A 14446-nucleotide genomic window follows, 5' to 3' on the forward strand; every position below is an offset into this window, starting at 1 on the left:
AATTCCATTCCAATATTCCAGTATTCCAGCATTCCAGTATTTAATTAAAAGATTTCTCCATATGCATCCATAGAGGCTGGACTATAGGCCTTGAATGTCTACTGATAAAGAACTACCAAAATGTGTAGAAATCCTATGTGTAAAGCTAGCAGACCAATATAGATCAACTACCATGTTCCAAAAAGCAACCAAGACCTGGTTTTTCTAGCATAGTGAGAATTGGCTTGGAGAATCAAATAAGTGAAGCCGTCCCGCTTCTCTATGAGAGAGTGTGAAGTGGCCAAGCTCATGTTTTCCATCGACACACTCCCGCCGAATCCATCAACGGCAGAATCTTCCACCCACAATTCTGAGCGAGCCGACAATCCCCGTTCGTCGCCACGGTAATGTCTTAAGCCTGAATGGCAAATGAATATTTTTGCAAATATATTGCATGATTTTACAGTACAGGGCCTTCAAAAGATACAAAAGTGGTAAACCAAGGACAATAATCTCTCAGAAATCATTCTGCGTGACCTACATCAGTTTTCATTTTACTTTTATGCACAAGCGATTTCGACAACGTGCGCAGCTGCTTCGGGGACCGCCGATGTAATATCGATCGTGCGTGCTTGCCAATAAGTTTTCTTTCTTTTAACATTAAAACGTGGCCTCGCGCAAAACACCACAAACCTGCAGTCTCACCTCCGCGCCGAATGAAAGCGGTTAAGCCCGGAGCAGATTAGACTCTAAACCGCTGCATGTTGACAGAAGGGATCTCATTAATTTTCAAGGATGAAAAAGAGTAGCCACTCCTCAGAAGGGAGCAGCGTGTCTTTAATGCCTTTGTTTTGCTCTCCCGTGAGCGTGTGTACTTCTCTGATGGTCTAATGAGGGACGCAGCGCTCATGCTTTGGCACACATGGCATCTGAAGCCCAGTGAATCAGTAATCACTAGCGAGCGTAAATACCCGTCTCCTTGGCGAGAGCATCTTAAAGGAGAACACATGGCACTGCGTGAAAGGAAGAGCATGCTTCAGAATTCAACCTAATTGAGTATGACAGGAAATGTAATTGGTTACCTCAAAGAAATCGCAACCAAATCACCAAATGATATCAGGCATCTGTTTTTGGAGAGCATATAGGATAACAAATGTCCAAAGAAGGACACAGGCCACGAAGTATCCCATTAGTGTTGTTTTTTTTAAGCGTAATTCCTTCATCGAATTGCTAGAACCAGTGTTATTTTATTATAATTATTATTTATATAGTAGTATATGTACTATATACTATTATTACTTATATACTATTATTGCATTTATTATTTAAATATTATTATAATATATAGTAGCAATTATTATTTATTTGTAATATTTTGGAAAGAAATCAGATATGTTAAAAGTGGATGCCAAGCAATAATGATAATTATTTTATTTATACAATTATATTTAGTAATATTATTATATATAGTTATAATTATTACTATATTATTTATTTTTAATTTTGGTTTTAGTTCATATTTATAATAGTTATTATTTATACTATGTACTATTATAGTATTTATTATTATTATTATTATTATTATTATTATTATTATTAAACTTAATTTTAGTTAGATGTGTTTTTCATGTAATATTTATATTTTATTCCAGTTGTATTTCAGTTACCTGGAACCATTTTTCAAGTTTTAGTTTTGGTTTTAGTTAATAATAACAACACTTATTATTATTTAAACTATACACTAATATAGTATTTATTAATATCTTATTATTATTAGTAGTAGTAGTAGTAGTAGTAGTATTTATTTTTAACTTCATTTTAGGTTTTTAACATTTTTATTTTAGTTTAGTTTAGTTTAGTGTTTCATCTTATATTTATATTTAGTTTATTCCAGCTCAATCATTGGGGTAAAAATTATAGTTTTGGTTTTAGTTAACAATAACAACACTTATTATTATTTATAATTTAGATTTATTATTATTATTATTATTAGTAGTAGTAGTAGTAGTAGTAGTATTATACTTAGTGCTACTTGTTTTTTTGTTTTTACATCTTTCATCTAATAATTATGCTTTATTGTATTCCAACATTTTTATTTTATTTTTATGTTTTTCATCTAATATTTATATTTTATTTTATTCTATTCCAACTGTATTTCAGTGACCAGAAACCATTTGTACAAGTTTTTAGGTTTAATTTTAGTTAATAATAACAACACTTACTTATTATTATTTCTAATATGTAGTAATATAGTATTTATTAATATTTTATTATTAGTAGTAGTAGCAGCAGTATTTACTTATTTATTTATTTTAACCAAATTTTTGTTATATGCCAAGGCAACATTTCTTATTTTTTATATTTTTTGTTTTTGTTTTTCATATTTATATTTTTATTCCAGCTGTATCTCAGTTAACAGAGAAAAATATATTTATAATTAGTAATATTTTATTATTATTATTATTATTATCATTAATATTATTACTATTACCGTCTATTTTTATTGAGCTTAATTTTAGTTAGATGCTAAGGCACCATTATTTTATTTTATTTTATTTTACCTTTTTTATGTAATATTTATATTTTGTTCTATTCCACCTGTATTTCAATTACCGAATTAAAAAATATTTTTGGTTTTAGTTAACAGTAGCAACACTTAATATTATTTATACTATATACTAATATAGTATTTATTAATATTTATTATTATTACTATTATTATTATTATGGAACTTAATTTTAGTCAGATGCCAAGGCAGCATTTAAAAATTTTTTTTACATGTTTTATCTAATAGTTATATATATTTTTTTATTCCAGCTCAAAAATGAATAGTTTTAGTTTTGGGTTTAGTTAACAATGACAACACTTGTTATTATTTATAATTTAAATTTAAATGTATTATTATTATACTTAATGCTATTCCTACCTCTTTTTTCATCTAATATTTATATTTTATTTTATTCCAACATGAAGTAAATTAAAACCATTAAAACCATTTAAAAAATGGTTTTAGTTAACAATATCAACACTGGCTAAAATGTTAGTATGTTCAATTCATTCTGTTTGGTTCTTGTTCCCCATTAGTCTCTGCCCAGTTTTGGCCCATACCTGCAGGAAAAAAAGCAAGCAATTGCGAACCACAAAAAGAAACTGAGAGACTTCACTGACGACGCCATTTCCACCAAAGGAACGAGAGTTTACACTCCCAAGGGTCCTGTGCCAAGAGTTAAAGTGGGTTTTCTTTCATTATACACTTGCTTACGTATCGTTAAAGCTCAAAAAACAGTTTTTCTCATTTAACCTTTAACCTTCAGTCTGAAGTTCCAATATATCTGTGTTTTTATGCTCAGGATGTCATAGCCAAAGCACTGCAACACATTGGCGCCTATCAAGAGCTCAACATCGAGGAGCAAGTGCAAGCTCTGATCGATCCGGAGATGTGCGTTAACTGCGGGAAGTGTTATATGACCTGTAACGACGCTGGATACCAGGTGCGTACCTCCCTCCGTCCGCCCACCCGCACAGAGACACGCGAACACACAGCCTGTTTGTTCCCACACAAACCCACAGCTCCTAGCCTCTGGCTGTTAAATTACAGCTCCTGGCCTCTCCAGAGCTCAAAGACTTCAGCTATAGCTTTATAAACTCAGAAAAGACCACGTTTTGCCCTCAACAACCAGCAGTTTTCAGCTTGAGCTAACAGAATATGGTTTACGCTAACAAAAACAATGAAAAATATAGCCTAGTGGTTACCAAATACTAAACTACTATTGTATGTAATAGTATTTTAATATATAGTAAGAATTATGATTTTTTTTTTTATATATATTTTGATTAAATTCAGTTATGTTAAAGGTAGATGCCAAGCAATAATTATACAAATTTTATTTGTACAATTGTATTTAATATAATTGCAGAGTAATAATTATTATTTATTTTTAGTTTTGGTTTTAGTTAAAAATAATATCACTTACTTATTATTATTTATACTATATACTAATAAACTATTTATTTTAAATATTTTGAATAAATACTGTTATGTTTAAGGCAGATACCAAGCAATAATTATAATTATTTTATTTGTATTTTATTTGTATTTGATATTATTATAAATATAGTAGTAATTATTATTTATTATTCATTTTGGTTTTAGTTAACAATAACATCGCTTACTTATTATTATTTATACTATATACTATATACTAATATACTTTTTATTTATTTTAAATATTTTGAATAATTTTAGTTATGTTTAAGGCACATGCCAAGCAATAATTATAATTATGTTATTTGTATTTTATTTGTATTTGATATTATAATAAAATATAGTAGTAATTATTATTTATTTTTCATTTTGGTTTTAGTTAACAATAACATCACTTACTTATTATTATTTATACTATATACTAATATACGATTTATTTATTTTTTTCGAATATTTTGAATAAATTCAGTTATGTTTAAGATAGATGCCAAGCAATAATTATAATTATTTTATTTTATATTTTTATGAAATACAGTAATAAATATTATTTATTATTAATTTTGGTTTTACTTAACAATAACATTTATAATTTTATATTTGTTATTTTTTCCCTTAAATTTAGATTTTTCATTTAATATATTTATTTGTACAGCTTTATTTCAGTTAGCGGAAACCATTATTAATAAGTTGTAGTTTTTTTTTTAAAGCTTGCTTATTATTATTTATACTATGTACTTTTATAGTATTTATTTTTATTTTTATTTTTTTATTTTAGTATTATTTTTAATAGTTTTAGTTTCATCTAATATTTTATTTTATTTTATTCTAGCTGTATTTCAGTTACCGGAAACAATTTTTGATAGTTTTAGTTTTGGTTATTATTATTATTATTATTATTAATAATATTTAACTTAATTTTAGTTATATGCCAAGACAATATTTATTCATTAATTTATCATCAAATATTTATATTTATTTTATTCCAGCTGTATTTTAGTTACTGGAAACCATTTTTAATAGTTTTAGCTTTGGATATAGTTAACAACAACACTTACTTATTATTATTTATACTGTATACTAATATAGTGTTTATTATTATTATTTATATTTAACTGAATTTTAGTTACACGTCAAGGCAACATTATTTATTTATTTTTATATATTTAATCTTTTTTTTTATCCAGCTGTATTTTACAATAACAACACTTACTTATTATTATTTATACTATATACTAATATAGTATTTATTATTATTATTATTATTATTATTATTATTATTTATATTTAACTTAATTTTAGTTAGAATTTTTTTTTTTTTTAATTCCAGTGGTATTTTTAAATTACCGGAAACCATGTCCTGCCCTCAAAAACCAGCGGTTTTCAGCTTGAGCTAACAGAATATGGTTTACACTAACAAAAACAATGAAAACTAGCCTAGCGGTTAGCATACACGCTAGCGCTATACCAAATACTAAACTAAAACCAATATACAAGACATACATGTGCATAAAAAGTGCCAAAAAAGCATTTAAAAACTAAACAATGCAGCTACGGCGCCTCTTACTGGCAGGCTAAAGACGTCTTATTAGCGCACCTGATTTTCCCTTTGGAGACTGTAATGAATATTAGCGGTGAAAACAGCGATGTCCCCTTGTGCTTGAGCCTGCAGAAGAACGGCAAGTGGGATGGCTCTGACAGTTTTATTAAAGTATTCATCTCACCCTCTCCTGTTAAATAAATGTCCCTTGCAATTTATCATAAGGGTATTGATGAAGTAGAGTGCGGGTTTTATCAAAGCAGTAATTGTTCACAGTGACGCTCATTGTCTGTGAGTGGATCTCTAAGAGGAATTACACATTATTAATGCTTTCTAATATAGAGAAGCATTCATCAACATAATGTGTCACAATCAAATAGGTGGCCCATCAAGCAATACAAAACAGCACTCTGTCGCGCTAGCGGCAATCTAGTTATGTTTGAAAAGGTGCCCGCACTCCATTTCACCTGCCAAAATAATGTCTGATCTTCCTGCCGTACAAACATCGAATTTTACAGATTGTTTTATCAGTCTCATATAATGGTTAGATTGATGAGAGTTGGTTTCTCTTCTCTGTAGTGCATTCGCATAAAAAAGTTATATGTTGCATAAGGAAATGAAGCCTTGATGAAGACTTTTTGAATTTTTTCAGTTTTTTTTTTTTTAATTAGATTTGGACTTTTAGAAGATAATTTGCTATTTTAAAATAATAATAACAATTATTACTAATTATATATATATTTTTAGATATGAATTATTTTTAAGCCAGCTTAAAAACATAAAAAATGCAAAAAAAAAAAAACATAAAAAATGCAATTGACAATTTAAGTAATTTTTGCAATGTTTATATTTTTGTAATTTTTATATTATATTGAAAATAATTACATTATATTATTAAAATTGCTAAAAGATACTTTTTTTGCATTTTGATGTTGCAATACAAAACATCCCAAAATGGCAAATATAATAATAATTATTAATTATTACACATTTTTAAACCAGCTGAAATATTTTGCGCATATATATATATATATATATATATATATATATATATATATATGTGTATATGTATATATATATATATATATATTTGGACTTTTATAAGATAATATGCTTTATAGTACAGTAATTTTGTACTTTATTACAGTAAAATAATAATTATTTAAAAATAATAATGATTATTATTGTTATTATTTATATGTATATTTTATTAATATTTTTAAACCAGCTTAAAAAATAAATAGAAGATACAAATATTATCATGATTTCTAAATGCAGTTTACAATTTAAATAATTTATACTTTTTGCTATTTTTATTATTTTTGCTATTTATAATTATATTAAAATAAAATAAAAATGTATAAATCATGGCAATATTTTTTTAGTATTTTTTAAGTTATTTTAATAATATAATTATATTATTTTATAATATAATATAAAAATGACAAAAAAGTATATACACTAACGGTCAAAAGTTTGGGGTCAGTAAGAGTTGTAATGTTTTTAAAGAAAGTCTCTTATGCTCATCAGTGCTGCATTTATTTAATCAAAAATATAGAAAAAAAAACCCGTAATATTGCAAAATGTTATTACAAAATAAAATAATGGTTTCTATTGTAATAAACTTTTTTTCTAATTTACTGATTTATTATTAGAATGATCTATATTGGATCTATATTGGATTATATATTGCAACAGTTGCCCTGCAAAGTATTTATTTAGAAATTGTGATATTTTTCCAGGATTCTTTGATGAATAAAAAGCTCAAAAGAACAGCATTTATTCAAAATATAAATATTTTCTAACAATGTATTTGCTATCACTTTTTATCAATTTAACACACCCTCTGTGAATAAAAGTATTAATTTCTTTCCAAAAAAAAAAGAAGAAGAAAAACTTTTGACCGGTAGTGTACATTGCAAAATAATAAATACTTTTTGCTATTTTTATTATTTTTGCTATTTATAATTATATTATTAAAAATGATATATAATTGATATATAAAAGATATTAAAATACTGCTATAATGTATAAATATATATTTATAAATTTATACATCATGACAAAGTTATTATTTTTTTTGTTATTTTAATAATATAATTATATTATTTTATAATATAATTTAAAACTGACAAAAAATATATACATTGCAAAATTAATAATTACTTTTTGCTATTTTTATTATTTTTGCTATTTATAATTAAATTATTAAAAATATATATATAAAAATATATATTTTATATATAAAAATATATTAAAATAGTGCTATAATATGTAAACATCTATCTATCTATCTATCTATCTATATATATATATATATATATATATATATATATATATATATTAGTGGTGGGCCGTTATCGGCGTTAACGTGCTGCGTTAACGTGAAACTCTTATCGTGCGATAAAAAAAATATCGCCGTTAATCTATTCTCAAATTTGGGTTGGGAGCTGGGTCTAAACTACGCAAGCTATGATGACTTTCACCTTGATAGTTTAAGGCGGATGTATACCGAAGACTATAGAATATGGTCGCGCGTTTAAGTCTCCTCCGCCAAAACACAGACGGGATCGCGTCGTCCTCCATTCATGAAAACAGAATCTACTATAGCGCGAAATGCCACGTAAATTCGTCGTTTTTTGGATTCATAAATCAAATGTTGGTCTGTCACTTAATTCAAATCGCGATATGGACTAGCGTATGTGAAAACTGAAATGCAAAAAGACCGTTTTAATATGAATCGGATATGTTCCGTTTGCCTAGCTGTATGTATGCATTGCGGAGACGACCTTTTACTACACGCATACTGAAACACACGTGACGCTCCCGGTAATTTTTGGCATTTTCATCTCACATGAACAGATAAACTCAATCGCCCAAACTGCTGTGAGTGTCACTTATACCGTTTCATTTGAGAAAACTAGCATCATATCATACTGTATACACAGAAACTTCACGGCAACCTGTCAAAATAAAAGTACGGTGTAACATGTAATGGGTTGGGTAGGTGTTGACGTTAAAAAAAACACAATCTATAGGTAGAAAAAATAATTTCATTGTTAGTTAGTTAGTAAACACAAGTACATCTAATTGAACATAATTTATTTTCATCAACAAATTATCATAGAACAGCTTTATGAGCTTTATGATCCATTCTCAAAGACTTACTTTAAGTCATTATTTGGGTAGCACACATATTCTGAATGCCTTCAGCAGAATTCAAATTAGCCATTTTAATCTAGATTAATCTAGATTAATTCCAAAATTTAATCTAGATTAATCTAGATTAAAAAATTAATCTATGCCCACCCCTAATATATATATATATATAGACCATTTCAAGGATGTAAACAATAACAAGCGCGTTGGAACGTTACTGCGCATGTCCGGTCCTGAAACATTTCCGGTAGCGCTATTTCTCCGATCTGTCAATACGAACACATTCTTTTAAAATCTAGCGAAAAAGCTAGTTAAGGTAAAAAAGCTGCTCATTAACTAATCGATGCTGCGTGCGTGTACACGGGAGATTGCTAAAAGCATATCACATGAACGGAAATATTGTGAACATTTATTCGTACAATGGATGTCATCAGTCTGAAGCAAGCAGTGCAACTTACTTCATGTTTTGTTCCCAAGATATCCGGAGGTTGTTCGTGATTAATTTACTTGCATTGCGTGGTCAGTCTGTATTTCTGTTTAAATATTTGTTTTCATTAGTACATTACTTTTCACAATACATATCGTTCCAAACAACGCTAAATGTATGCTATTAAAACTAAGCGCTCGATGCTATTATTACGTGTTGAATTCATTTCAACATGTGTTCAACGTTAGTTTGGTCAAGTTTGTTGCTGTGGAACAGTGCAAGTGGAGGGTATGAATGCTCCGAGTCATCATGTGATCACAAATAAACAAGATCGTCGCAATTCAATGCTGGCTAACGTGTTTTACATAAACCTGTATATCTGCAGATTAATAAATGCACACACAAACACACATAAAGCATTCATATATGTTTTTATGCACGTATTTACTGTTCACACCCACACAAATTATATATATATATATATATATATATATTCATGTGAAAATGAATACTGGTGTAATGTAAAGGCTGATGCTAATTCAGCTTTGCACAACATTTTTTATAATAGAAATCATTTAAATAATTAATCATGTTAATAAACATAAAATACTTATTTCAAAAACATAAAAAAATACTTTGTCCAAACTTTTGACCAGTACTGTATATAAACAAAAAGCATTCTCTCACTTTCAACTGTTTTTATTTCCAGCACATGTATTGATATGTAAATATTTGTATGAACATAAAATGCTTCAACAACTGAAACAACATTTGAACTGAAATGGAGTACAAAGGGGGAACAAATGTCAAAAGCAGCAGTCTGTATCCGGCCTGGTCATCAGTCGCTTTAAGTACTACACTAAATTACTGAATACTACACTCAAGTTCTCAATCACATCTGGGTGTTGATATGGTCAGATGTGGTTTGTCACTGCAGGATGATCAGCTGTCCTTGGGTGTCTACAGATGATGGCTCTCCTTACACTGCCTTCTCAGATTTGGTGACCCTTCTGTATTTCTGCAACTGTTTACATCAGTTTAGAATACTTTCTAGAAAACAAAACAAAGGATATTAGCCATCATTATGAAAATGTATATAACATTTAACCAATTCTATGGGAATTACAGGGAGCTAACAAATTTCAGTATTACACTGTATTGTCAGATTTAGTGACCCTGCTGCATATTTACAACTGCTTACATCAAAATGCTTCCTTGACTAAGAAACAAATGATATTAGAAATCACCTGTATAAATTTTGTTTACATTATATAAGGATAAAAGTAGAAAAACAATTATTTAATATAATGCACAATATTAAAAAAAAATAATGCTATTATTGCTTAATACGTCAGTACATCTTGGAATTAACATTACCAAAGCTTATGTGATGGAAAATAATATTTACCATAAACATTACGTTTTGTAAACTACTGCCGTTAACTGTTACACAATACGACATTCACGTACTTTCATGTTACTCACTGCATTTGTCAACTGACAAAATAACTAGACGACTAATATGAATTTAACCCACATAACACTTAGCAATAAAACAGAAATAAAAAAACTTGCCTTTTTTCATTAACGTTACACACGAAAGCTAGATGCATATGTAAACAATGACAAAATGCTACTTTAAATTATACGGCATCATACTTGAAGAGTTAACGTAAAGATATACAAATAAACTGATTAATTAAAAACGATATTTACTTGCCTGAATCGAAATGTGCGCTGTATATCCTAGAGTTGCTTGTTGTTATTCAGCCTTCTCCTTCACTGCCGCAACACGGGTACGTTTCGCGGAAATCTACCGTTAAACACGTCTCAGAATGTTAGTACCGCCCCAGAGGGAGCACACAACCACCGAACGACAAGGATCTAATTTTAATTTAGACATTTAAGCAGGATGTTTGTATATATATGACCGCAATCCCACTGTTCATAAAGCGCTTCTCGCCATTGTTTTGAATGCGCTGGACCACTAACCGGAAACGTCCTGGGACCAACGACGTCACTTCCTTAAGCCGCCGAATAGCGCTTGAAATGGTCTATATATATATATATATATATATATATATATATATATATATATAATAAAAAATGTATACATCATGGCAATATTTTGTAGTATTTTTTTAGTAATTTTAATAATTATATTATTTTATAATATAATATAAAAATGACAAAAAAAGCGTAAACATTGCAAAAAAAAAAAAAAAAATTATATATTCTTTAAATTGTAAATTGCATTTAGAAATCATATATATTTATTTATTTTTGCATTACGATAATGAGAATTTGGGCTCAATTGAACGGAGAATGTCACACTAGAAAATACCCCAAAATGGCAAATCAAATTTCTTTATTTTGTTTTTGTGCAATGTGACCCACATGACATGTTCCTGACAGGTTTCCCACATCTGTGTGCTCCGGTGGAGGGACAGCACACAGTCTCTTTGTTGCGTTTGTATTGTGTGACGTCCAGCCGTAGCAGGTTGTCGCCCCTGGTGAGGATATAATGATTCTAATGTCTGTGTGTCTGGCAGGCCATTGTGTTTGACCCCGAGACTCATCTCCCCGTGATTCAGGACAGCTGCACCGGCTGTACTCTGTGCCTCAGCGTCTGCCCCATCATCGACTGCATCAAGATGGTTGCCAGGACGACGCCTTACGTGCCAAAGCGAGGCCTCCCTCAAGCCGTGGAGCCCGTGTGCTGAGAGAAAACCCCAGACCAGAAAAAAGATAAAAATGTCTACATCACAGCATCGAATTTACTCGGTAATTGCAGTGTGAAGAATTAACTTTGTTGTAGAGGGGGGAAAGCAAATAATTAGATTTAAAAAAAAATAATTGCCTTATTTTCACAAGCCAATTATCCAGAAATAATCTTAGGGGGTGTAAAGCGTGGTGTTATTTTGAAACAATAGCGAGGCGATTTGTCGAGGTGAAGTTCCTGCCTCGCGTTCTCCGAGGGCTGATGGGAATGAATCTGAGCGGCTGTTTATGCAGATGTGGGAAGACCGCGCGTATCCTTTAACAAGAGCCACGATGATGGATCGTCCACTACATCCAGAACAGAATGCAATCACATATACAAGAGCTGCTGATGGGAAATAAGGAAATGAATGGATTTTAATTGAATGCTGGATGGTTGGGCTCGAAATTCGCGCTCCACGTTGTTTTCCGTAACGTATGATGATTACAAAAGCTTTGTTTGATGTTATACATGCTATATTGTATACCTGAAATATTACTTACCCACTTTTACTTCTAATCGACATGAATTGTATTTCTCTCTAAGCCTTAATAACAAATATGGTTGATTTTGATTGCATCAGGGTCATTTAGAGAGCCAGGTTCTACCTCAGTTATATGCTGAACATTTTGAGTAAAGGTCATCGATGACTATTTCCAGACATTAGAGATGAAGACTAGCTGTTATTCATCTTGGACCCAAAAGGTCAAGTCTGACCACCTCTATCTCCACAAATACACATCCCATCCGTACCGCCGCACATACAAGCCCCTAATTTGCTCTCGCCATGGAACAGACGATCAAACACAGTGATGGGTGGTGAAGGTAACCGTGTACTTGTCCTCAACAATGATGAATGAATCTCATGGAGAAATGTCTTGGTCATATCTGAGCCGAAAATCATAAGAAAAAAAAATAGACCGTTACATTATAACAACTACAAAATTCTCATAAAAAATGTTCTGAGTATGAATTAAATAAAAATAACTGGCCTATAATATATATATATATATATAATATAAAAATGACAAAAAAGTATAAAAATATTTTTTAAAAATGTATATATTATTTAAATTGTTAATTGCATTTATAAATCATGATACTATTTATACATGTATATCTAAAGTATTAATTCAGTGTACAATAAGTACAAAATAAAAACTGTTTTCATTAGATTTGGACTTTTAGAAGATAATTTTCTTGACATTTTCATTAATTTAATACAGTAATTTTGTACTTTATTACAGTAAAATAATAATTATTTATAATAGCAATTGTATAAACCAGCTTAAACAAGCTTAACAATAATAAAAGGAAGATACTACAAATGTTATCATGATTTATAAATGCAATTTACAATTTAAGTAATATATAATTTTTGCTTTTTTTTTATTTTTGCAGTGTTTATATTTTTTGTCATTTTTATATATTATTATAAAATATTATTAAAATTATTTAAAAGATACTGAAAATGTTGCCATGATGTGTATATATATGTACAATATTGCCATTACAATAATGAAAATTTGGGCTTAATTGAATTGAAAATGTCACAAATATAATTTTAGTATATTAATTTTAGTATATATATAAACCCAGTATCAATTAAACGTAAAAAATAATATTCATATTTTTCATATTAATTTCATATTTACAATAAAATATTTTTCATATTAATGTAAGGAAAATATGCTTAATTGCTCAAAAATATTTAGAGCCATACTTCACCCCAACATATAAAATAAATGATATATAGATTTTTTTTTTTTTGCCATTACGAGCATGAGAATTTGAGCTTAATTGAATTAAAAATGTCACAATAGAAAAATGGCAAAAATAATTATATGCATCAATTTAATGTAAGACAAATACCACCATTTTTCATATTTTATTTCATAACTTTAAATTAATGTAATGAGAATTACGAGGAAAATATGGTTAATTGTCAAAACATTTTTAGAGCCACACTTCACCCCAAAATATATAAAATAAATATATAGATTATACATAGATTTTGTTTATCAAACTGATCACAGAAACGAATGAGAATTCGGGGCGAAAATATGCTTATACTTTCAGGTTATACTAGATTTTTTTTTAGGTCTCAGATCATGCTTTGCCTCAAATATATGTAGGCCTATATATACATAATTCAAAATGTGATTCAGATTCTTGTTTCATACAGCTGTAACTATCTAATTTTGTGCCTACTAATGTACTTATCTCTAAGCCTACTTATAATATGTACTTATCTGTAATTGCACACTTCTGGACTTGCATATTAATAAAAAGTCTTGTTGTCAATCTTGTTTGACTAGCACATTGTGAGCCATTCCCTTATGTACTGTATTAATACTGTAATAACGCTTGGGGTTAATGAGGGCGACCTGCACATCGACAACCCGCGAAAAACATTTGAAGGAGACTGAAATAATTGAGGTCTCACGCGTTCACCTACGAAGGTGGCGGTTCATATTTGTTATGTAGATGTCACGTAGTCTGTGTTGTTTACAGACGGGTGGAAGCCGAACGCTGCCGGCTGGTTTGATTAGTCGCCGGGCAGATCAGAGTCTGCCAATAAATCGGGTTCCACGAAA

At 29.3% G+C, this 14446-nt stretch overlaps 1 protein-coding gene across 1 annotated transcript in view; it reads left to right on the forward strand.

Annotated features, from left to right (window-relative positions):
* The window catches only part of dpyda (dihydropyrimidine dehydrogenase a), a 277186-nt gene extending 263033 nt beyond the window's left edge, over window positions 1-14153 (forward strand). Inside the window, exons 21-23 of the mRNA XM_073830591.1 lie at window positions 3065-3211; window positions 3331-3471; window positions 11641-14153. Coding sequence (XP_073686692.1) covers window positions 3065-3211; window positions 3331-3471; window positions 11641-11811 — 459 coding nt within the window. The 3' untranslated portion in view covers window positions 11812-14153. The remainder of the gene's footprint in view (window positions 1-3064; window positions 3212-3330; window positions 3472-11640) is intronic.
* Window positions 14154-14446: the final 293 nt, after the last annotated feature.

The sequence above is a fragment of the Garra rufa genome, chromosome 24, assembly GCF_049309525.1.
Source record: "Garra rufa chromosome 24, GarRuf1.0, whole genome shotgun sequence".
Taxonomy (NCBI): Eukaryota; Metazoa; Chordata; class Actinopteri; order Cypriniformes; family Cyprinidae; genus Garra; species Garra rufa.